Here is a 25661-nt window from a genome sequence, read left to right as displayed (position 1 = left end):
GAAAACTCTAACCCTTCAGGGAACTCACCCAACAAACAGGCAAGCAAGCCTGCACTCGGCCTGCCCCGGGTGCTAGCAGCCTCTGCCATGACCTCCACAGAAGACTAGTTCTTCGAGGGGACCGAAGAACTAGATTTCTGGAGACAGCAGAGGGTGGAAGGGGCTGCTAATGTTCTGCAGTCATCCCCAAGCGATGCAGTGTCAGTGAGCTCCACCTCTTTTTGGAATAGATGTCCCTTCTCTCCTTGCCCCTTCCCTCCCCTGGCCCCTAACTCCAGCACATTCCCCACAGCCAGGCAGGCATAGCAGGCAGGACTTGCCTGAACCAATGTCCTCTAACCTGGGCTCGCTGTGGTAGAGTGGCATGGCTGGCAAGGGAACAGGGCTGGGAGGCAGGAGACCTGGGCCCAGACTGGCTCTGCCCACACCCCTCAAAGATGAATCAGGGCATACAGAGGCCCCCAATCCACTTTGGTTCTCAGTTTCCCCTTGTGCCTATGGTCTGTTGGGACGATGCCTTTCAGGTGCCTTCAAGAATATAAGTTTAGGAACCCACTGCAGCTGTGTTAAGGGGAGGTGCCGATGCAGATGCATTCTCCAGGAAATGCAAGTTATCTAGGAAACTTTGAAGATATTTACAAATTGCTGTTTTGATGATAACCTAAAAATATGAATGGCAGCATTTGTGTGTGATGTGAGCCTGCCAAGAGATATGTGTTTTGTTTTCCCATTTATGATGAAATTGGTGCCAAGCAGTGTGACTTGGCAGACGTAATAGGTAAGAGGGGCCTCTGTGACATTTCAAGGGGACATTGTGGCCTGTATGTCCTCTGCAAAGGGGTCTGAACACAGACGCCACTGCCCAGTGTGGGAGAAGCAGCCTGCTGCCCACTTGCCACTGGGACCCTGCTCTGAACCAGGCTCACAGGGTTTAAACCGAAATATAATTCACATGCCATACAACTCACTCAAAAAGGTGTGCAATTCAGTGAAATTTTTTTTGAGACGCTCCAGCCCCCCAAGTAGCTTAGGACTACAGGCATGCGCCACTATGTCTAGCTGATTTTTGTATTTTTTTGTAGAGACTGGATTTTGCCATGTTCCCCAGGCTGATCTCAAACTTCTGAGCTCAAGCGATCCGCCCACCTTGGCCTCCCAAAGTTGTTGGGATTACAGGCATGAGCAACTGCACCCGACGTGATTTTTAAGTAGGTTCAGCCATCGCCACTGTCTAATTCCAGAACATTTTCATCACCCCAAAAAGAAATCTGATACCCATTAGCCGTCATGCCTCTTTCCTTCCCCAGCCCCTGGCCGCCACTAATCTATTCTCTCTCTCTCTCTCTACGGATTTGCCTTTCTGGACATGTCTATTTTTTTGACAGCCAATTTAGTTTCAGAAAAAATGAAACCAAACATCTATCACATTATATTAATGGCCTTAATTTAAATTTATTAATTTATTACGGGGTTCTCATTTTTAATCCAGCCTGGCTTCATAGTTGGATAACTGTTACAAGCATAAGGATGTCACCTCATTTAGTGGCTTGGTGTTTGTTATTATAATGAGAATAATGTAATAATTATAATGAGAATAATGTGTGGTAGACTGCAGAATGCCTCTATATTCCTCCCCTTCCTCTATTCATGCTCCTTTGTGCTGTAATTTCACCACTTCTACCATCAAGAGCTAGTCTATTTTTCTACCCCTTAAATCTGGGATTGGCCATGTGACTTGGACTAATGGGATACTAGAAAACATGACACAAGCCGTTCCTGAGGACTATGTGACAGACATAATGTGAATAATACTGGGTTAGCCTGTTGAGGACAGGGCCCTGCCACCTCCATGACCCCAGCTGACAGCCAGTACCAACCACCAGACATGTGAGTGAGGCCATCCTAGACCAACCAGCTCCCAGAGAACTACCAGCTGAGGGTATCTGCATGAGTCGGTCCAGGCAGACAAGTAGAAGAACCACCTCACAGAGCCCAGCCCAAACTGATGCCCTCCAGGACTGCAAGCTAAGAAGCAATTCTTGTTTGAAGTCACTAAGTTTTGGAGTGGTGTGTTAGGCAGCAAAAGCTGACTGATATACTCTGTGAAAATGGTTTTCCTTGAGCCAGGCGCAGTGGCTCACGCCTGTAATCCCAGCACTTTGGGAGGCTGAGGTGGGTGGACCATGAGGTCAGGAGTTCAAAACCAGGCTGGCCAAGATGGTGAAACCCCGTCTCTACTAAAAAATACAAAAATTAGCCAGGCATGGTGGTGGGCACCAGTAATCCCAGCTACTTGGGAGGCTGAGGCAGGAGAATCACTTGAACCCGGGAGGCAGAGTTTGCAGTGAGCCGAGATTGCGCCACTGCACTCCAGCCTAGGCGACAGAGCAAGACTCCATCAAAAAAAAAAAAAAAAAAAGAAAATGGTTTTCCTTTAACAGCCATCTATGTGCGCAAGAAATTATTAACAGTCGTTGCCCTTGGGGAAGAAAACTGCCCCCGGGGTACAGGGGTAGGAAGGGGACTCTTTACTAGGTCCCCTTTTAGACCTTCTGAAATGTAAACCATGGAATGGGTTACCTATGCAGCAAAAATTTAAAATAAAATGAAAAGGGGGTCTCTGCCCATTATTTCAGTTAGTACAATTCCACTTGTACTAGAATCTTGCCCTCTGCTCTCCCACCTCCCACAAATCAGAGGGCAGGGCCTGGGGCCCCGCTGTCCCTTCCCAGCACCCCGTCACTCACCAATGCGGTGGGGGGACTTCTCCATTGCCTCAATCTGGATGTGCCTGGCACCTGCCGGGATCTGCACCAGCTTGAGAGCTCCTGCCACACAGGGTGATCCAGAAGTCATGAGCATTCTAAGCTGGTGGTCCCACTGCCCAGCATCCCCCACTCCCCTGCTGGGCAGCCAGGAACATCTCATTTGATCACACAACCTCTCTGAACCTCTGTATCCTCATTTGTAAACTGAGGATGAGACCTTCTCCATAAGGGTGCTGGGGGGATCTAATGAGACGTGTGCTGTAAACTCTAAGGGCCTCTGTGTGTGTGAGAGCGGCTATTACTTCCCTCTTTCCTGACCCTCTTCCTCTACCTCTCACTTCTGCCCTTCCCCCCTCCCTTTTTGCTCCTCTGACTCTCTCTCCCCATTTCTTCTCAGACCTTAAACTACTTGCTACTGATGGAATTTAAACGATAAAGGCTGTGAGGACCCCACATGACTGTCCTGAGCCCCCATGGCCCTCCCGACCCAAGGCCTGGACTTTCTCAGAGCCACCAATCTTGTCCCCAACAATCAAAGGGGAGACAACGTGTAACATCTCCCAAGGGAAAATAGGCCCCATTCACACTAAAGTGTGAATGACTGATATCGGGTTCTTTTCCACAGCAAGTTTGGTCAGATTGGAGATAGAGAGGAAAGTCAAGGAACTCAAAGATACCAGGAATTCAAAGCAGCAAGTGCCGCAGGTTTTAAAAAATGAGAAAGAGAGGAAAAGAAAATTATCAGTCCAGTCTTGGCTGCCCCTTTAGACCTGTCTGACCCCTCCCTCCCACCAATAACCCCAGGGTCCAAGGGATGGCCAAGCTCCCATCACAAAACATTGCCTAGCGGGAAAATGCCTCTTGGAGCTCCTGGGCCCCAGACTCAGGGAGGAGCTTGCCTGGAAGATGAGGTGATTGGCTGCAGCGCCTGGCTCACCAGCCTGGGCAGCCCAGGAAGGCCTAGAGATGGGCCCCAGGGCCCCTTCTCCCCACCCCAGACTGTGGCACAGTTCAAGGAGGGAGGGCCCACGGCAAGAACTCCAGTCAGCCCTCGTCAGCCCTCCAGCCCCAGCCCGACTCACCTGCCTGCTTGGAGGCCTTGCCCAGCGTCCCCTTCACAGTCCTGCAGTGGGAGTTGTCACCCCCGCAGACTCCACACTTGTCATCCGCCTTCATGGACCCCACCTCCTTGTCACAGCCGACAGGCTGAGGCCAGAGGTGAGGTCAGTGGGAGGAGGCTCCCCTGCCCCCACCGCCACCCTGGGGCTCCCATTCCCATCCCCAGGCCCTGGTCAGGAGAGGACCTCTGGCCTGGGAGGTGTCCCTGGACAGGATTCTGGCACAAATTCACCGTGGGACCTGGGTGAGGTCTAAACCCCGGCATGATGAGGATTCTTGCCATCTCCTCTCCCCTCCAATGGGGCTCAGCAATAATTAGCCCCTTCCAGCAACCCAGGGCTATGCTGAGGACCAACAGGGTGTTGCGAGTGGGCCGGTGAGGCAACGCTCATCTTCCCAGGCAGGAGGAGTTGCAGTGCAGCCCTCCAGTCTCCCTCTGCCGGTAGTCGGGGTGACCCAGGGTGCACCCACCACACACTCGCCACGCGCACAGACGCTGTATGGGTCCCGGTAGCTGCAGCGTGTCCCATCATGAACCACCTGGTTCATGAACACCACGTCCCCCGTGTCCGCCGACTGGCAGATCAGCTCACACTTCTGGGTATCTGTAGGCAGAGGGACTATGCTGAGTCCCCAGCTGGGCTCAGAGAAAGTGGCCCAGGACAGATCAGTGCGTGGTCCAGCCAGAAAGCTCCGGGGCCAGCTCTGGGCAGTTGGGGGAGCACTGAGTGTGGTGCTGGGGCTGAAAATCCCTGCTGTGTCACTTATCAGCCATGTGACCTTGGGTAAATGCTCCGGCCTCTCCCGGCCTTTGTTCCCTATTTTTATTATCCCTAATCAGTAAAATGCCACATCAGCTTATTGAGAAAAATCAAGTGATAAAGTAATAATAAGCCAACACTTAGTGAATGCTTACTATGTACTGGATATTTCTAAAACCTTCATATGCCCTTAACTCATTTAATCCTCTCAATACCTCAATGAGGTAGGTGCTAGCATTACAGAGGAGGAAACTGAGGACCAGAGAGGTTAAGGAACTTGCTCAAGTCCACACAGCCACATGGTAAGTGGTTCAGCCTGGATTGTAACCCAAGCAGTCTGGCTTGAGTCCTGCTCTGATCCTTAAAAAAACTTCACTGTGCACATGTATGATATATACCTTAACATGTTTGTAAACATTAGAAGGCTGCGTGAAAGTAAGGCAGAAAAGGGGTCTGTATCTGGGTTTGCAAAATGGAGCAACAGTCAGGGAGAAAGAGAGTCCTTTCTGGTCCTAACAATTAAATGTTTCCTTCTTTATGTGGGTTATGGATGTCCTAAAAAGGAGGTTCCAGAGAACATATAAACACTTACTGTACTGCTTAGAAAAAAGGAGGTTGGGGGCTTAGCTAACTTCCTGGAATTCGTCTAACAGTCCTGGGAAAAACCCGAAGTCCAGCTGCCCCACGGGCCTCCCAGTCCCTCCTCTCCCCAACGTTGTGGTTGCTGGTTTGGTTTCTGAACGGATCTGGAAGGCTTTCAAACCAAGCTTCCCTCAGCCAATTACTAAGGAACCTGCTGGGCTCTGCTCTGGTCCCTGGGCTCCCAGGACAGCTGGTGACTCCTTATTTCTAACAGGAAGGGCTCAAGTCTGGAGCCACAACCTCCAAGACCACCTTGGATTTCATGCACAGGAACCAGATTCCTGGAAGGACCCGGGTCTCAGGGGGCTCCAATCCAGGACAGGCAGGATCCTGACCCAAGCAGGCAACTCTCTGGGCAGCAACGGAAGCCAGCCAATAGTGCCAAGGGAGTGGGGAGCTCCCCAGAGTGGGAGGAATCCAAGCAGAGAGAAGACACCCTCTGCAGGGATGCTCTGGAAGAATCTGGCAATGACAGGCCTCTGAGGTCCCTTCCAACCTGAAGAGTCTGTCCTTCTAGACCAGAGCTGAAGAGCTGAAGGTTCCGGGGTGGAGCCCGGGCTCCGGGGAGGAAAGCCCGTCCTGATGGGAGCTGTCTGGGTCAAGGGTTGTGTGATGGAGAATGAGCATCTGTCCATGCAGGACCCACAGAGAGGCTAGCAGGGGAAAGCTGGAATCAGAGGATCACTGAGGGCTCTTCCAGTCGAGGCTCTGACTTGCCACAAATCCCAACCCTTCCCTGGACGATCTGCCGCTATGGAACCATCACTGGAAACACTCAAAAACAGACGGGAACTGGCACCACTATAGTCCCCAAATTCAGACTCTTTACATAAGTCCAGAAGTCCTGTGTATGTCCCAGGGCAGCCTACAGAGTCAGTAAGAAGATCCCACCAGATCCAACTGCCTGCCTTCCAAAATCATCTCATTGACTCTGCTGAAACCACAGCCCAATCAGTAAAACCTAAAAACACAGCATGTAATAGGACTGAGCTCCTCAGGACACTGGTCATGCAACAGGAAGGGTGCCTGCACCTGTATGATTCTTCTCCCTGCAGATAAGGACAGAAGACGAAAGGCAGGCAACCCTAACGGCCAAGACTGCTACCGGCCATGGCAACACCTGTGTGTGAAGTGTCCCTTCCTCAAGACACTTTCCTTGCATCTGCCAGAAAACTGTCATCATAAGTACACAAATCAGGGATGGCCTTGATGGGGATGATGACCCCAGAAGTATGCCAAGAACAGGACTACATAAGGGTATATGGCGAGCCTGCTGACTGCTGTCTCCCTTTTGGTACCCCCACTGTCCCTCCACCTTCACTGGTGGGTGCGGGTGTGGGAGGCCCTGCCTGGGCACACACAGCCCCCGCAGATGCCCAAGGACATGGGGTGGGAGGGGGGTGGGGCCCGCTTACCGTCGTCAGGCTCATAGGGCACCCAGCTGTGCCTGGCATTCTGGTGCATGTAGTAGGAGTTGCGCTTGGCACACTGCTGCGCCCGGAAGTCCTCGTAGGGCCCAGGGCACTCCTCGCTGTTGCAGACCTGGTACTCGAACATGGGCCCTAAGCACGGGCGGCCTCCATAGGCTGGGCTGGGACGGGCACAGAGAAATAGGTGACCTCGCTGGCTGGGAAGACTGGGGAGGGCCCGGCTTCCCACACGGCCACCAGGAGCAGCTCAGCCATTCACAATAGCATGACAAGGGCCTCCACTGACATAAACCAGAGAATGGCTCCCAGGGTGGGGGATGTGGAACTCAGCCTTCCAGGTCCCTCTTCCTCCCTGCTTTACCCTTCCGACATACACCACCTATTCCACGGTAAGTGTGATGGACAGACGTACAGACTGACACAGGGACTGACTAACCCTCTCCAGCTGGGCTGGAAGAGAAATCTGTCTTATTCGCCTTTGTGGGTGCCTTCAACTGTTTTGCAGGCCATGGCATAGAGCAGGCCCCCATAAACAACTCGGCCACTCCCATTTGCATCCACTTCCACTTAACATCATCATAAACTAAGGAGTGGTAAAAGAAACTTGGATTTGGAATCAGAAGAGCTGGCCTCCAAGTCCTGACTGTGCAACCTTGGCCAGGCCACTTAGCCTTGCTGTGGCTTAATTTCCCCTTGAAAACAGGGACTATAATCCTCTTATTTTACATACCTCCTGGTGTGTCTGTGAAGAATAGTAAGAAAAGATATTTTATAGTCATCTATGCTCTCTTCTCCATTAAGTCAAGAGGATTGGGTAAGGCTTGATACAAAGTGTCCAAGTGCTGGATTAACAGTACCCTACTCATAGACATGTGGGAGAACTGCACAGATTTTTGTACCTAAGTGCTTAGCATCCCACCTAGCACAAAGTGCTTGACATACTATAATAATGATTATTATAACAGCAGCTGTCTTCTATTAAGCATTTAATTGTGTGAGCATGGTGCTGAGAGCACACATATTATTTCATTTAAGCCTCATAAAATAAAAATAGTTATTACAGAGGAGCTCAATAAATGGTAGCATTGATACCAATTATACCGAGGGATAATTGTCGGTCATGCCTGCAAGGTGATTTACTATAACTACAGTCTTTGTATTTCCGAAGGATGGAAGTTACAAGGCAGTCCATTTTGGTTCATGTGTGTAGAAGGTCAATACAGCCGTCTGTATTAACTATATGGCTATATCATCTAAAACAAAGGAACGGCTGCTTCAATAGGCAGTGAGTTTCCTATCCCTGGAGATAAATAACAGGGTATGAATGACCACTCCTGAGGACACCAGAGCCACTGTGACCCTACAACTCTCCGATTCCACAGTCTTCATCATACCGCTCAGTGCTGTGATGGGTCAGGCCAAGCCCCGTCGCTGTGGGGGTTCGGAACCCCTGCATTCCAAGAGCCAACCGACCCATGCAGCCGGCCTTGGCCAGTCCCCATCTCTCGTGGTGCTGTTCTAAAAAGGCTGCTTCAGCTTGGAGATGGAGATGGAGATGGAGAACTAGGGCTCAGATGTCCCAAAACCATGGTGTTGGGGAGAAGATCGCCATAGAGGGGATGAGAAGGGAGAATGGACATCTCCCCCAGAATGCTAAAACTCGGGAGTGGGGAGGAGAGGAAGGACCTTTGATGTCAGAAAGAGGTAAGTTAAGAAAAATCAAGGGATGATTTTCTCCATGTGGTAGAAAACAAAGTTAGAGAATTGATTCTTCCAACAAAGAGCTTAGATCAGCGTTTCTCAAAGTTTAGCCAGAGGGTCGGGGTCATCAGAGGACTTGTCACACGCATGAAGAAGTAGGGCCACCCAGACTCTGGGGACCTTCTGCACATAAGCTTGAGAACCACTGGTGCAGACAAATGCACAGAAGGCAGACCTGAGAGTCCTTAGTGGATGCAGGTCGGAGTGATCTGCCTCCACCAGCAATCTTGTGTCCTCATGCACTAGCATACACAACCACCAACAGGGGCCCTTCTCTCCTGCACTGTCTCCCCAGTGCCTTCGCCTTCAAGCCCCTCTGCCCTGGGGAGGGGTTCCCTGCCCTCCCCACCCTTGCCAAGCACACTCACGGAGGGTTGTTGCAGCTCCGGCTGCGGGATCGCACCCCGCCCCCACATGACCGCGAACATGACCCAAACTTGGTCCAGGAGCTCCAGCCTCCATCCTGGCCATATGTCTGCTCTGGCGACTTCCAGATGCAGTGACCTTTGAAGCACCACTGGGGCAGAGCAGAGGGCATGAGATAACCTTGGGCTGCTGCTGCTGCTGAGCCCACCCAGGGAGCCAGAAAAAGGGAGATAGCAAGAGAATGAGCCTGGCTTTAGGCAGAATCCCACCCCCAACACAAGTTGAGCAGCCTTAGACAAAGGGCTTGCCTTTCTGAGCCTGTTCCTCAGCTGGACAACGTGGGTAACCGTACCTGCTCATAGCATCTGATGAGATCATACCCAGTATACAAAGCCCTCCAGAAATGGCAGATCTTATGATGAACAATAATAAATGTGCAATTATTTGCACTCCCGGGAGTAATAAAAGGCTGATAGGGGAGAGATGACACAATCTTCCCACACTAGCTAGAGTTGATCTTGGCTCTGTATCTCAAAATTACCTTCCAGGGATCACAAGATGTGCTTCTGGGAGGCAGGCCAGCCATGTGGGGAGGTCTGTGCATGCAGTGGAAGGAGGGTATGCATGAAGGATTCCTGGGTTTGAATCCCAGCTCAGCAATACTAGCTATGTGTGGCAACTTTAGCTTGCTGAGCCTCAGTTTACCCACCTGTTAAGTGGGACTGTTCTAATATCTCCACAGGCCTTAGCACAGGGCCAGGCAATAAAGGAGGGCCCAACTAGAGGCAACTCCCTTCCCTGTTCCTGTAGGGTAGCACAAAAAAAACCGCTCAAAGCTCTCTGGGCAAAGTTTGTCTCCCAAGAGATGAACTCAGTGGTTCTCAACCTTGGAATCACCTGGGGGAGATTTTACAACTTCAGATGCCTGATCTTCACCCCAGACCAACTGAGTCAGAATCACTAGGGGTAGGAACTTTTGGAGGCACTATAATGAGGTGTAATTTACATACTATAGAATTCACTCATTTCAAGTTTGCAATTCAATTCATTTCAAGTTTGCAATTCAATGACCTTTCATAAATTCGCAAAGTTGCCCGGTCGTCACCACAATCCAATTTGAGAATATTCTTATCACTCCAAAAATATCCTCTGTGCCCATCTGCAGTCACTCTTTGTTCTATGGGAAGGGTTTTAAAGCTCCCAGGATGATTCCAATATGCAGCCCAGATTGAGAACCACTGATGAACTGTCCTGTGAAACTGTAGCTGGGGAGGGTCTGGAACTTTGAAAACACCTGGGAAAACGTGAGACGTGGAAAGACCTGGAACAGCTATAACCCCTCAAGGACCCGCCAGGCCAGGGGAAGCTCCATCCACCTGTGATGAGACAAGCCCCAGAGCCGCTCAGCAGGACAGCTGTGAATAGCGGGAGCCTGGCTAGGGCAGGAGGCAGGGGGCAGGATGGTGGGGTGGCCCCAGGGCTGGGCTCCTGCTGATGATGGGGAACCACCTCTCCTGCACTTGCCTTGACATGAGTCAGTAACCTCAGAACAACCCTGAGGTTGTCAGGTGTTGGCGAGTCAGAAAACTTCAATGAATGGCCCAAGGTCACCACAGTGATCAACGGCAGGGCCGGCAGCAGAGCAGAGCTGGGTTTCAGACCCAGCCACGGGGTCCCCCAGGCAAATGAAGTCCTGGCACCCACACATGCATGAGGGAGCAAACACAGGACATTCATGAAGGTTGGTGTGGGGAGAACACGTGTGTCTCATGCTCAGAGACAGCATGGGGATGGGGGAGTAGGCAGGACACACAGAGACTTCCCTGCATCCCTTCTCTTCTAATCACTCCCTGTGGGACCCCAGCAAGTTCCTTAATTAACCTGCCTGGATCTCATTCTTCTCATTTATAAAAAGGAAGTAAGCCTTCCTGTCAGATGGGCTAGGAGAGCATGCTACCCTCAGCCAATTACAGAGGCAAAGGACTGTGGGCTGGGAGAGAAGAAAGGGTATGAGTTTATGGGAAGACTCCACGTGTATGTACCCACACACTGGGCTCACTACTGTCCTTTAGCACCACCCCCAACTCATATAAGCACTTGGAGGGAGGGGTCAGGGTTCCCCCTGGGATCTGCCCCATGCCAGTGATGGATGCCCTGCACCCCAGGAAGGTCACTCCTACTGCATACCCCACAGGTACCTTGCCAGGTGCACACTCTGTCCCATCCAGCGGGGGCCCCTTCTTGGTCTTGCAGAAGTATGGGTTGTCAGGGTGGCTGCACCACAGCTGCTTGCAGGGCTCAAAGGTCCTGAACTGCATGGCAAGGGAATGGGGTCACCAGGCTGGACTGGCTCGTTGTCCAAGGAGCAAAGGGCAGTGATGGAGAGAAAAGAGGGTGTGATGGGTGCAGGCACCCAGGGCACTGCAGGGAAGGCAGCCAGAGCCCCTCACCTGCTTCAAGTTCAACTCTACCCCAAGTGCCAGCAGCCTCCAGGGACCCCTCCTTCCTCCAGGGCACTAAGAAAGAGCCCAGCCATGGCCCATGCTCTCGCTGTTCTCTCTCTAAGGCCTCCCTCCCCCACTTTACAGAGGCCATTTGTCACTGAGGTGGGACTAGGGTGTGAGGCTCTGGGGAGGTCTGGGTTCACAGTGCCCCTGCCCTGAGCCCTGTGCACATGGGGAGAATTTAGGGGACTGCTGCTTTCCAACCCAGACCCCCCAGCACTCCGACAAGGCTGGGACTCCACCTCCCTGTAACTTGGACACCCAGCCGTGCCAGAGGTTGATGACCTTATGTTTCAAATTGTCCAGAAAAGCCATAGTTTCCTTAATATTCCCTCTTATCATCCCCTGCCAGCCAGACAAGCATCCTACAAGTACAGCATTTGGGCCCTGAAATCCCATATCCTGGTCCTCTGCCCACAACTCAGGCGCTTTGTCACACCACGTGTCCCAGACAGTGGGGAAGGTGTCCACACATGGTTGGGGGTGCTCCCCATTCTGAGGAGGTGAAAAGAGGGCTGCATTCCCCAGATGGGTAGTATGAAGCACTCAGGTCCCCAAGGTCTACCCCCTTCAGAAAGCCCCCTACCCCTGAGATGGCCCATTCTCTGACAGCTCAGCCTGGGCCCTGGGTGGCAGCTGTTGGGTTCTCTCCAGGGGGACTCTAGCTGATCTCAGGCTCAGCGGTCTCCCCCTGCCCCATCCTGCAGGGTAGGGACAAGGTTATGCTCCCTTGTATCTGTGTCCTCAGGCACAGGCAGCAGGGGTGTGGAACTGACGCTCTGGAGAGCGGTGGTGTGCAAGTGCAGAAGGTGGGGAGTTAGACTGAAAGGCCTGGCACATCCCCTGAGGGTGTGGGACCTGCTGCTCCACCAGGCCCGAAGCCCAACACCTTATCTGAAACCTGGGCTTCCTTGCAGGGAATGAGCCCAGCCAGGATCCCATCAGGTGCCCACTCTCTCTGCTCTGCTGTTTCCATCTTTCCCAGGGCTAATGCATTCCCAAGCCACGGTGCCCACCTGCCCCCACAGGTGTTCACTCTGCATCCCTGCATGGTGCCTGGCACTGTGTCTGTGGGCCCATCACCAGGCCCACTGGCCAGCTGGGCAGAAGGTGCTTTATGAATGATCAGCCTGGGCCACAGAAGGACACTACCCCGGCCCCCAACTGCCTGGCAGAGGCCAGATGGCTACTTACTGCCAAGCAGGTCTGGTATCCACTGCCAAAGTCAAAGCGGCACTGCTCATCCATTGAGTAGTCGATCCCAGGCAGCTCTGGGGGCTGGGGCCAGGCAGGATCAAAGGGGTCATCGAGGAGGCAGTCATAGGAGCTGCCAGTGGAAACAAGGAAGGTGAGCCAGGCTGACAGCAGGAAGTCCCAGGCTTTCCCTTCCCAGGGGCTGGGGTTTTCATGAGCAAGGCCTGCAGGAATCTGCACCCGCTATCCTGTGCCCAGCGCTGTCTCTTCCAGGGAGGACGGGCTGCCCTGAGCAGCCCCCTCACTCGGGACCTCACTTCCACCAGTGACGATGTCTGGAAGGGCTCCATTTGCAGCCAAAGGCAAGGGTACCCAGACTGGGATTAGATACTCAGCTCACAGCTGGATTAGGTCATTTTGCCCACCTTAGAGGGACATGTTATGGCCAAGACTAATAGTTGATTCATGGACAATTTGAGGACTCACTCTGTACTGAAAGGAGAAAAACCAGCCTACCGTGCAGGATGGACCCTGGGCAAGCTGCCCTGGCCAGATCCTGCAAGGGGCTAGTGATTGTATCTCTGCCTCCACCTGCCCCCATCCAAATCCACTTGGTCTCCCATTCTCAGGCCTCGAGGTCCTGAGTCTAACACTTGTTCTGTACCTGAACATCATTGAAGACCCAGGAGCTGACCAGACAGACCAGAATTGGGAGTGTGCTGCTGGGACTAAGGATGGGAGTGGGGAGAGGAGGAGCTCCCTCCTCAGCATCCCATTTCCTTGGGGCCTGGGGGAAAGCCACAGTGGCACTGTTCATCCATTGAGAAGTCGATCCCGGGCAGCTCTGGGGGCTGGAACCAGGTGGGCTCAAAGGGGTCGTTAGGAGCCACTGGGTTTAGAGCCCCAGACTCAACCCAGTGGCTCATAACCTTCAGCATGCATAAGTATCACCTGCAATGCTTGATAAATCCTGATTCCTAGACCCAACTCCAGCAGAATCTAACTTACCATCTTCCATGAGCCAGGGGGTCTGCGTTTTTAATAAGAATTCTATGTAAGTGGTCACCTGAACACATTCCAAAACACTAGGCTGACCCACCTGCGATGCTAATGGGGTATGTTTTAGGCCAGGTTTGGCGGAGAGGCAAGATGAGTCACAGAAGAGTCATGCCAGGGGAGACTTAGGGAAACCAGCCAGCTGTGTGATGTCTGCTCAGAGTGGCAGATCGCATACTCCCCTATCCCAGCTCTGAGGGCAGGAATGACCTACGGGAGGTAGCGGCTGAGCTCCAGCTTGCTGCAGCGGGACCAATGGAAGCGGTGGAAGGCAGCCTGCACCAGGGGCGCCATGACGCTGCCCAAGCTGGTCTCATCTGCGCAGCCATTCCCCTGACCATCATGCTCCATGCCGAGCCTAGAATGGGGAAGACAGAGGGGTCCTGATACATCCCAGGGGCTCTGCCCCAGGAAGGCAGGCAGATCAGCAGCAGGAGACCCTGTCCTGACCCGGTGCTCAGATTGCTCTTCCTGGCCTCAGTTTCCCAACCATGCAGTGGGGAGGACCAACCCTCTCTCCAAGGCTGTTTCCACTGGGATTGGGCTCATCCTGCCCTCCAAGCCTTCGCTCCTACTGTTCACCACTCCCAGACACCCACCCCTTCCATGAGCTCCACCTATGTTCTTACAGCTTCCAAGGCCAGATCAAGCCCCACCTGGCCACTGGTCCTAGCTGTCTCACCTGTGGGCTCACGTCCACAGCAGGAGCCATCTATCCCACCATTAAAAACTCATAGTCATTCGCTGGCTTCCCACCGAGGGCCTTCGAGTGCAAAGACTAGGTTTCATTCAACTCAACTCAACCTCATTTCTTGAGCCCCTGTAGGTGCCTGCATCTTGAGCCTCTTCCAGATGCTGCAAGGCTGGGCACAGAGCTTTGCACATGGTAGGCACCTACTATAATAACAGTTTACATTTAAAAGTTTGCTCTTCACAATTAGTCATTAATGCCAAATCCCAAGAATTCTAAGTTCTTAAACATTCCCAGATGGCTGCATCTGGCTTTGACTGCTAGGTAGATATGCAGGCCTATAAGCTTGACCTTGTGTCTCCACAAGGAGGGGCTCAGAGGTTCCCCTGGTGTCAGCCCCATGTTGCAAGTGTGGAGAGGAGGTCCCACCTGCCTGGAGGAGCAAAGCTGGGATAAAATCTGACAGGGCTGATGGTGTCCCTTGGTTCTGCCATTGTGATATGGCATGACCTACTCAACAGTAGCCCATTTGTGTCCACCCAGCATGTAGCCTCTTGAGGGCTTCTCTGTCCTGGCCTCCACTGCAGCCTCATTCCTAGAATGGGGCCTGGTGCATGGTAGGTGCTCAAGAAATGTTGAATGAATGAACACACTCTAAACAAAACCCAAAGCCCTAAGATCAGGCAAGCCAGCCTCTGCCTGGCCCACCGCCTAAGCTCTAAGTGCACCTGTTTACAATGGGCTCAGGCCAGCACTCCAATGAGTGCTGAGTATCAGGGTGGGCTGGACTGAGTCTTAGAAAGGCCTCAAATGTGGATGTGATGGAAGGAAGCCAGAGATCAAGACCACCCAGAGAGAGCAGCCCTCTGCATGTGATAGGGACACTGCCACTGACCCACCCAAAGGCAGGGCCACATCTGTTCCCCTATGGCCCTGGGATTTGGAGGCTGGGCCCAAGGCAGGCCCCAATTGCTACCCACGCCCCTTGGCTCCTCCCAACTCAGGTTAGGGCCTCCCTCTACTGGCAACTGCAGGAGGCCATGCCTCAGTGGCAGGCCAGCTCCTCCGACACCTCCCAGGACGCAGGACTAGGCCAAGCTGGGCAAAGTCTCCCACAGTCACAGAACTCCCTGGAGCTCATGGCACAGCTGCCAGTCCCGCCCACCCTGCTGCTGCCACTTACACGTGGCCGGTCTCATGAGCTATCACGAAGGCCGAGGAGAAGCCATCCTCATGGTTGAGGGCACAGCTCCTCAGGGGGTGACACATGCCAGTGACGGGTGCATACCCTGCCGAAGAGAGAAAGAAAAGGTGGAGAGCGAGGTGGAGGGCAGCTGAGGCAGGACACGCTGAGGTCTGTGCCCAGCCCAGCCCTCTGGTCAGTGCTTAGAGCGGGGACGTTCCTGGAGGAAGAAGGATGCTCACAAAGTCCCACCTGCAGCCGAACAAACCTGGGCCAAGCCACCCTCACATCCTAGGGCTTGATGGCTTCCCTCTCGGCCTGCGGCTTCCCAGGGCTTATCAGCGCCCCTCTAAACCAGAGAACACCCAGGCCTGCAAACACACTACTTCCACAATGCCTCCCTTCAGTCCCACAGTCAATCAGCAAACAAGCTCGAAACGCTTTCTATGCAGGAGTAGGGGGTAGTGTTATGTTAGGTACCATGGGGAAAACAGGGGACTCAGATCCGAGCCTACCCCTGACCCTGCAACACCCCCTACCCACCCACCACCACAGCTAAAGAGCTGTGGTTTAGCAGGGAGATCATGCGATGAGGCATGGGCCGGAAGGGCTAGAATTCAAGGAGCAAGACAGGCTGCAGCAGGGAGCTGGAGGAAGGGGAAAGGGAATGGTTTGGAAGGAGTTGAGGGGAACCAGGAATGGCTGATGGAGGGCAGTGAGGGACAGCTGAGACAACTCTTCGGAGGTGGGGAGGACACTGGCCAAGGTGCAGGCAGGCCACACAGGAATCATGGCAGTGCAGGGGGGCCGGCACTGGCTAAGCACTACAATGCATGAAGCCTGTGTCCTAGGGGCCTGCAAGGTGGGGATGATGACAAAGGGCATGTCCCTGCCTAGGCCTGCAGTCCCCTCTCCATGTTAGAGGGCCTGAAATGTTCTTTTATTTGACATGGTTTGGGGAGTATAACAAGAGGCTGAGTGGGAAGGAGGTTTCTGGGGCCTCTGTTGTCCTGGAAAGCTGAGATTTGCTCTACATGCAATATGAGTACATGCTCTGTGTGTATATACATGTGTGTGCATGTCTGTGTCCATGTGAGTGCCTGTGCATATGTGTACATGTGTCTTTGTGTCTCTACATGTATGCAGTGTCTCTGTGTGTCTGTGTGTACGTGTGTTTGTGTATCTGTTCATGTACACACCAGCTGATGTCTATTTGCATGTGTGCATGTGTCTGTGTGTACATGGGCCTGTACATGTGTGTGGATGTCTGTCAGTGTGTGTGTGTGTGTGTGTGTGTGTGGTGTGTAAAAACCACATTTGGGGCTTCAGTCATTCAGACAAGAAATCTTCTGGGTAGGCAGAGCTGACCAACTAATTTCTAGCATTAAAGCAGAAAAACATAGAGAGCCTTCAACATGGAACCTGGAGATCCAGTCTGAGTCTCAGATCTGCCTCCTGTCTGCTAAACCACATGGGCAAGTCGCTTCACCACCCCATGGCTCAGTTTCCCCATACGGATATCAAAGCTGCATGTTTGCAGAGTACTAACAGTTGTCAATACTCTGTCACAAACATGTCATGCACCCCTGGGGCCGTTAGCAGCCCTGGAATGGGGGGAGGCAAATATTATTATGTTCCCCATTCCACAATTGGGAGGACCCAGGGAGATGAAGAGATCTTGGACCACTGGGCTAGCAAGACATGGAGCTGGAGGCAGAGCACAGACTTCCTGTTCTGCAGCCTACACAAGCCCCATCCTAGGTGTCCCACAGTCTGCAATGAGGACAGAAGGACATAATTGGGGGAGAAGCATCTTGAAGTCTATGGAGGGTCTTCCAGCAGCCAGGCTCTGGGACATTAAGCACAGGACCCAGGGCCTGACCACTCACAGCTGCCTGCAGCGTCCACCAAAATATTGGGGACTAGAGTATGGACCCCTCTACTTCCCATGGTCCCCAATAAACCATTGCAAAGCTCGCCCCTAGCTGTCCAGGTCCTGTCCCTTCAAACCTCCGTGTAGTGGGCCCCAGGGAGAGCCCATCTGCCTCCAGGCCCAGCCTCTGTGTGCCCCGCAAGCTGCACACACCTGGCCATGGCAAATACAGTACCTTGCATACCTGAGGGCCCAAAGTCCTGCCGGGTGAGGAAGACAACGTGGTCATGGTGCTCAGCATGGCCGGGGTCCTGGCGCTGCTGGGAGTGTGCCCAGCGACACACCTGCTCCAGGCTGCGTGAGGGGTTCCCACGCTCGATCAGGCTCAGGGACTGCAGGGGCCAGGAGAGCACCAACAGCCACATGGAGGGTCAGAGCCCCGGACACAGCAGGCCTCTCTCCTCCCACTTACAGATGGGAATGCTAAGGCCCAGAGGCCTGCAGGACCCACCCCAAGTGCAGCACCCCACTCAGCGCCTGCTGGCACACAGCCCTGCCTGCTTTCGGGGACGTTCACATGCCATGGTTCAAGAACCATGCTGAGATGCATTTCTGCTGGGAACTTCACACACACAATTTCCAATCCCTTCAACTAACCTGCAAGGTGGCTGCTGTTCTGAGCATTTCCTCTATACTTTGAGTTCATTGTTTTATTTAATCTTCACAATAGCTCTTACAGGAAAGTTTGGTTGCTACCCCCGTTTAATAATAAGTGACTGATGGTCTAAGATTGCAGAGCGCAGGGCACCAGGGCTCAACTAGAACATGACTTGTCTTGGTGGCCACCCCACTGTAAGCCCCAATTTCCCCAAGGAGAGGGATCTCCCAGCGATAAAGGTGTGGAATCATCAGTTTCTCAGATTGCAGGAACCCATCAATCACTGCTTACCACCTCCAAGAGCTCCACCCCTGAAGCCACAATTCTAATAGCCTCAGGTTCTGATTCTGGAGACAGTTTCCTGGATGCTTGTCCCTCCAGCCCACACCATTGCTGGTCCAACACTCTGGCCCCACAACCCTTCTCCCCCCAAACCCTGCCTGCTGACAAGGTGGTTTACCTGTCGGTAGCCAACCATGATCAAGCGGACGAGGGCAATATTTATATGAACCCCCAGCGACTCATCGTGGTAAATCTCATCTACCTGCAAGAAGAAAATACAGTTTAAGGGAAGGAAACATTCATCACAGGCCTACTGTGTGCCAGGTACTGGGGCAGGTGCCTAACATACAGTATCCCCACCATGACCTTATCAGGCAAGATACGTATCCCTACTTTACAGTAAAGAAACTCAGGCTGAAGGGGCAAAATGACCTGCCCAAGGACATGCTGCTAACAAGCTGCAGAACTGGGATTCACATCCTGGACCATGTAATCCCAACCCTGAGCTCTTTCCACAAAGCCACAGTGTAGAGGGCCTGGTCTCAAACTCAGCAACTCTGACCAAGACTCATCTTTCCACGTCTGGAGAGCCTCTTCCAGACACGTCACCTGGCTCAGGGAACCCCAGGCCACTCGCCCTAATATCCCTGTGTACCTTTCCAGTTGCCACTGGCATAATGTCTGCCCTACAGTGCCCTGGCCCTGGGGAGGCAGCAGTGGGCACTCCTCCAGGAGACATACTCCAGGGCCTCGGAGCAGCAGCAGCACCTGGGAGCTTGTGAGAAATGCAGAGTCTTGGACCCCACCCCAGGCCTCCTGAATAAGGATCTGCAATTGAACAAGATCCCCAGCTGACTGGCAGGCATGGGCAAGTTTGAGGAGCACTGCTCTAGATAATTCCCTTCTCTCACAGGCCCGGGACTGTAGGGCAGTGTCCTGCACAGCTCCTCAAAGAATCCAGCCCTTTGCACTCTTCTGCCAGGAAGCTCCTGAACAGTGTCCATGAAGTAGACTCTCGGCCTCTGCTTGTCCACTCCCAAGGACAGGGAGCTCACCCTCTCCCGACAGGGACACCCATTTCCTGAGTGGTCCCATTGGATACTCCAGCTTTTTTGTTTTAAATAATCTTGTTTATGGATACAAAACACCTCACTAGAAATAAAAATTGAAAACTACAAAAAAGGAAGAAAATGAAATCACCAACACTACTATTAGCCAGATACATAATAACCACAGTTAACCTGTATCCTGCCATGTGTGTACATGCATGCATCTTATTTTACAAAATTGGAATCATACTGAATATACTGTTTCTATGTTGCTTGTTTTATAGAACATTATTCAATACATTTAAAAGCCTAATCTTGACTGGGCATAGGTGCAGTGGCTCATGCCTGTAATCCTAGTGCTTTGGGAGGCCAAGGTAGGAGGATCACTTGAGGCCAAGACTTTGAAACCAGCCTGGGCAACATAGCGAGACCCTGTCTCTACAAAAAAATGCCACTGCCGCCGTCAGGGATGCGATGCCGCCGGCGCGGTCAGGGATGCGATGCCGGCAGAAGTGGAACCCAGCCTCTGCCTCCTGCCCACATGGCTTCCTAGGAGCTGGGCCAGAGCTCCATGCATAGTCTTGCTCTCACTACTTCCATCTCCCCATGTCCTTCAGTCATCAATTCTTTTCCATTCACAAGCAAAGTGACCAACCTACAATCCACAAAGCAACCATTGTCCACCACATGGAGAAGAGGAATAGCACTTCCAACCATACAGGCGTGACAGTCCCATGGCAGGGGGTGAGCCAGGAGGGGAACAGGAGACGTACGCTTTGTGGGCAAACTGTGGGCAGCAGAAGCCGCATGCATCACCAAGCCCCAGTCCCAAGCCATTTTCCACAGTGCCCAGAACTGGCAGCTGCCCCAGTTCATGAATGGACGGACTTCATAGCAGCCAGCGTCAGGCTTCCGCCACAGGCCTTCCTGGCACCCATATCTGGATCCAATTGAGTAGCAAGACCAAAGACCAGCAGCCGCTATGGGAAAGCAGCTCCCCGCCAACACCCCACCACAAGGAACAATGCCAATGCCCACCACAAGAAATGACGATAGTCCAGCAAGCAGCAGGGCTTCCTTCCCAACCTCTTCCCCTCCCCAGTGGGAGTAAAGTGCTCCCATGCATAGAGACAATGTCCTCCTCAATCCACACACCCTAGACTTATCCTAGGAGGGACTTCAGGGTGGAGTGGGGGGCACTCAATCAGTCACACACACACACATAGGTGCCCTGGTGGAATTCTAAACTAAGGAGTCTTTGCTGATTGCTGAGATGATCATGGATCTGCAGTAGGGTGACCCTTAAGTAATCCTTACTTCCCAGCCCCTCCAACACTGGATCACGGCCTTCCTTCTGTGCTGGGGTGGGTCTGTGTCGCAGACCTCCCTGAGTGCACTATAAGCAGGCTAAGGACGGGATCACAGGCAATGCTCGCCCTGCACAGCCCCATCTGTGCCCCACGCATACACATGTAAACCCATTGGTTATCCCGGGAGCAGGAGAAGAAAAGAGTCACTGGGACATTCAGCGGGGGCATCTGCTGGGCCTCTAGGCGTCTGGAAATGCCCAGGGCTGCTGCCTTCCTCCACGTGTCTCTCCTGTAGGGCAGACCATGTGAATTGCTGCCAGAATCCTTCCATATTACTCATTTCTGTACCTCACTCAACAGGCCAAACCCACTCATCAAAGCCTCCAATGACCCTTGCTCCAATAGCTGCCATCTCCAGCTCAGGACATTGAGAGGTCCTTACAGCGGGACTGGGCAGGGGGCTGCTGCCTCTCTGAGCAGGAGATAGAATCACAGCTCAACTGTCCAACACTGGCAGAAGGTGGGGTGAGGGCCCCTGATGCCACCTCCCACTCCCTGGTAACTGGCGTAGATGCAAATGCTATGTAAACAGAAAGGGACAGCCCATCTGGAGATACCACTAAGAAGCAATCTGAAACCAAGGGCTTCAGGTGCCTGGTGTTCTGAGGTCTGCAGCACAGGCCCCCCACCCTCACCACCTGGCTTCAGGATCTGGAGAAAAGGGAAACAGTGTCTGGGCAGGAGGGCTCAGGGAAGTCTCAATGGAGGAGCTGGAACGATCCCTGGACCAAGAAGGCTGTGGGCCCTTAAAAGGAGAGGGGCAGAGGCTTGCAGCAGGGGAGAGGAAGGCAAGAGCCATGTGAAGCCACCAAGAGAACTCCAGGGTCACTGGCAACCAAGGTAACTAAAGTCAACCGCTTTGGTCTGAATGTTGGTGTTGCCCCAAAATTCATATGTTGAAATCCAACTCCCAAGGGAATGGTATTGCAAGATAGGGCATTAGGGAGTAATTAAGTCATAAAGGCAGAGCCCTCCTGAATGGGATTAGTGTCCTTATAAAAGACGCCCCTGAGAGACCCCCTCACTCCTTCTACCATGTGAGGACACAGTGGGAGGGCACCATCTATGAACCATAAAGTGGGTGGGCTCTCACCAGTCACCAAATCTGCTGGTGTCCTGATCTTGGACTTCCCAGCCTCCAGAACTGTGAGAAATAAATTTCCATTGTTTCTATGCTACTCACTTAGGATATTTTGTTACAGCAACCCAAACAGGCTAAGCCATCCCCCTCCATCTGACAGGGAATTTCTTGCCAGCCAGTGCTCACATGTGCCCAGTAGCAGGGAACTTTTCATCATTGGAAAGTTCCCTGGTGAGCCCTGTTCAGCCTTCCCACCCACGTCCTCTGCTGGCCTTCAGTCTCCTGCTGGAAGTTTCACTGAGCATGTCTGCTCCCTTCCTGGGGACAGACAGTGATCGCAGTCTCTTATGGACTTCCCTCGAAGTACACCTCTGTCAGAGAAAATAGAGATCACTCACCAAATGGAAAACCTGAATTAGCACCATCTAAGCACCAAGATAAAGAAACCATCAATCTAGAATCCTGAACTCACAAAACCATCTTTTAAGGACCATGGTGAAATGAAGACATTATCAGATAAACAAACACTGTTACACAGACCTCACTAAAGGAATATCAGGGAAGATGGAAAATGATCCCAAAAAGGAAGCCTAAAGCACAAGGAGAAGTGAAGAGTTTTGAGGCTGTGATAGAAAAGGAGCTCGGCAATGAGAAACAGTTGGGTCTTTTCTTATACTAAATAAGGATGATAAAAATAAACTGCTTTTATTTTATTCCCTTTCTCCCCCATTAAAAAAAGGTGGAGTTAGTCCTTCCATTCCAAGTCCCCTGTTCCAGTCCTCTGGGGCCCTGGTATGCTCATCTGCACACACCCCTGCCATCCCCAGCCCTTGAGTAGGGACCTCAGCATCTTTGATTTGGCTCAAGCTGCCTGAGGCTTTGCACGGGCCAAGGAGGTGGCTGGACAAGGCTGCCGTGTCTGGTAGAACTGCAGAGACCATGTGACACACAGCACCACAGCCAGGACCCCAGCTGCTCTGGAACACGCACAGGTGGCTCGCTGACAGGCTCCAGCCTGGCTGTGCACCCAGGGCCTGGCCCTGTCTGCCTTGGCCCTCCATGGCTGCCTCCCAAATGCCAGAGGTGAGGCCAGGGAGCTAGCTCAGGGGAGATCACAGATCGTTTCCCATGGTTGGGCATGAGGCAGGATGGCTATGAGGCACACCCACAGGGCAGAACAGAGCAGTGTGTCCAGCTTCTCTGCTTCTCACTTCTGCGCCAAATTCAAAGTCACCTCTGCCAGGACCCCTGCATTAGGATTCAGTACCACATATTGACCTGAGATAACCACTGGGTATGTACCAGAAAAACAAGCAAAGGCCAGGACTCTCTCTGGCCAAGGGGAGAAAAAGCAGCACAAGAGAAGATGGTAGAGGGTACTGGAATCAGAGGGAGGGAGGCACCTCTACTCCCCAAGCACCTACTGTGTGCCAGGCACTGTGCCGAGGGCTTGGCATACAGCCTCACAACAACCTTTTGGAGAGAGGAATTATTTCTGTCTCATAGGCAAGACATCCAAGGTTCAGAGAGGGTAAGTAACTTGCCCAAGGCCACGCAGCTAGAAGTGAGAATGCCAAGAGTTGAACTCAGATCTCTGTGACTCTCAGGCCCCCTTCCTTAGCCACTACATTCAGCTGCTGTCCAGAACCAGTTTCTGTGGCAGGGTGGCTGGGGTGGGCTTTCTCTGGCCCAGGAGAGAGAATGAGGAGAGTTTACAACTCAAGAAGGCTGTAAAAGGTCCACCCACCGCTTGGCAGCCAGGCTCAGGCAGGTCTTAAACACGGAGAGGTGGAGGCCAGTGCTGAAAAAGACCCTGGGGGTATTAAGCCCACCCGCGCTCAAACAGAAGCGGAACGGTGTGGTCTCATCGCCACTAATGGCTGGCACAGCCTACAAGCGCCTCCCCACATCACTTTACTGAATCCTCATGGCGAACGGCCTGGAATTCCTATTATTCTAAAAATAAACTTTATTTTAAAATAACTTTAGATTCAGCTACAAGTTGCAAAGATAGTACAGAAACTCCCCATACCCAATTTATTCCAAATGTTAACATCTTCCATTACTATGGTATGTTTGTCACTGTTAATGAACCAATATTGACATACTGTTATTAACTAAAGTCTACATTTTATTCAGATTTTTCTAGTTTCCCCCAAGTGTCCTGGTCCCATCCAGGGTGTCACATTCCATTTAATCTTCCTGTCTCCTTAGCCCCTCTGCTCTGCTTCTACTCTGTGACAGGTTCTCCCGCCTTCTGGTTTTTGATGACTTGAAGTCTTAAGGAGCACTGAGCAGGTATTTTGTGTCCTTCAATTAGGGTATGTCTGATGGTTTTCTCATGGTTAGATGGGGGCTACAGGGGAGGAAGCCCACAAGGGTAAGGTGCATCCTCATCAGGCCATGCCAAGGGTGCACGATATCAGCATGACTCATCACTGTTGCTGTTGGCCTTCATCACCCGGCTGAGGGAGTGTTCGTCAGGTTTCTTCACTGAGAGTTACCCTCTGCTCCCTGATTTCCAGACTGAATTCTTTAAAAGAAAGTCACTACGTGCGGGCCACATCTAGGGAGTGGGGAGTTAAAATCCACCTCCTTGAAGACGGACGTGAATAAACTGGAATTACTCTGCATGGGTGATTTGTCCCTTCTTTGTTTATTTATTCCATCATTTATGTTATCAGTATGGACTTTTATCTATTTTACACCTTGGGCTATAATTCTCTGTGATTTGTTTTGTTGCTCAAATTGTCCTAGCTTTGGCGGTTGAGAGCTCTTTGAGTTGGCTCCTGTGTCCCGCAAACACACCCCCATGGTTTGGGGATTTGGGGTTTGTTTTTTAACACTTCGTTACTTTCTGGCTGTAGGAGATGCTCTGGGGTCGTCTTGCATATTCCCTGCCCTAGCCCCAGAGTCAGTCATTTCTCCAAGGACCTCTAAGGAGAATGGTAAGCTCTCCCTGTTTTCAGGGATACAGGCAGGCCCAAAGGCATACAGAAGCTTGCCTGAGGACAGCAATCATGGTCAGAGGACAAGCCCAGGCCTCAGAAAACCTGACCTGCTCATGCGCCTTCCCTGATCACTTACTGCCTCTGAACCTGGACGGATGTGAGCAACATTGCTTGAAGACAGAGGAACGGCCACAATGACCCCTCCTGTCCTTTCTCAGTCCTCGGGAGATGGCAGCAACATGGGGTCTCAGGCCCTAGACCAGCCCTTTGGTGCGCAACCCTGGCCCTTCTAACAAGGCACAAGGTGACTCTGCAGACCACATGCTCCAACCCCCAGCGTCCCCCGAGACACATGCTGCATCCCATCGAGTCCAACAGGCTCCTCTTTTTCACATTTACAATCACTGTTGGCCAGGAGGCAGCCCAGGTGTGACTGTCACTGCCCGTGCAAGCAAGAGCCTCTGTCATTCCTGGTGGCTTCACAACCACAGCCCTCATCATTTCAGGTAACAAACCATCAGAGGCAGGAATGTGAATCCTGGGTGTTGTCTGAAAACCTCCCATCAACACCTTCTAGTAAAATCGATATGGCTCCAGCATCAGACCCACAGGATGCTGTCCTTAGGTTCTGTGAAAATCCAGGGATGCCAGTGGAGCCCTCAGCTGGCACCACCCCTGCTCTCGATGGCAGGCAGGACAATGCTGCATGGAAACATCATACACTGAGGACGATGCCGAAACATCACCTGCAAGGGCACTGCTCTGAATGTGAAGAAGTTAGGGGAACTCCTCACCTGTTCATGTTGCCTTATCTGTGTGTGTACAAGAGTAACATATGATAGGCCAGGCGTGGTGGCTCACGCCTTTAATCCCAGCACTTTGAGAGGCCGAAGCGGGTGGATCACGAGGTCAGGAGATTGAG

The 25661-nt window shown here is 52.4% G+C and overlaps 1 protein-coding gene across 2 annotated transcripts in view; it reads right to left on the bottom strand.

Moving 5' to 3' along the window:
- The window catches only part of ADAMTS14 (ADAM metallopeptidase with thrombospondin type 1 motif, 14), an 85727-nt gene that overhangs the window by 14755 nt on the left and 45311 nt on the right, over window positions 1-25661 (bottom strand). Inside the window, exons 4-14 of one of the 2 annotated variants that reach the window (XM_011927504.1) lie at window positions 18467-18550; window positions 17584-17740; window positions 15476-15581; window positions 13816-13959; window positions 12546-12678; window positions 11046-11159; window positions 8850-8998; window positions 6706-6881; window positions 4359-4492; window positions 3851-3974; window positions 2748-2828 (exon numbers count right to left, since the gene is read on the bottom strand). In XM_011927504.1, coding sequence (XP_011782894.1) covers window positions 2748-2828; window positions 3851-3974; window positions 4359-4492; window positions 6706-6881; window positions 8850-8998; window positions 11046-11159; window positions 12546-12678; window positions 13816-13959; window positions 15476-15581; window positions 17584-17740; window positions 18467-18550 — 1402 coding nt within the window. The remainder of the gene's footprint in view (window positions 1-2747; window positions 2829-3850; window positions 3975-4358; window positions 4493-6705; window positions 6882-8849; window positions 8999-11045; window positions 11160-12545; window positions 12679-13815; window positions 13960-15475; window positions 15582-17583; window positions 17741-18466; window positions 18551-25661) is intronic. The other variant, XM_011927513.1, reaches the window with a different exon arrangement.

The sequence above is a fragment of the Colobus angolensis genome, unplaced genomic scaffold (genome assembly GCF_000951035.1).
Source record: "Colobus angolensis palliatus isolate OR3802 unplaced genomic scaffold, Cang.pa_1.0 Scaffold12, whole genome shotgun sequence".
Classification (NCBI taxonomy): domain Eukaryota; kingdom Metazoa; phylum Chordata; class Mammalia; order Primates; family Cercopithecidae; genus Colobus; species Colobus angolensis.
The sequence above is the reverse complement of the archived record's forward strand: the minus strand, read 5'-3'. Positions and strand labels throughout refer to the sequence as shown.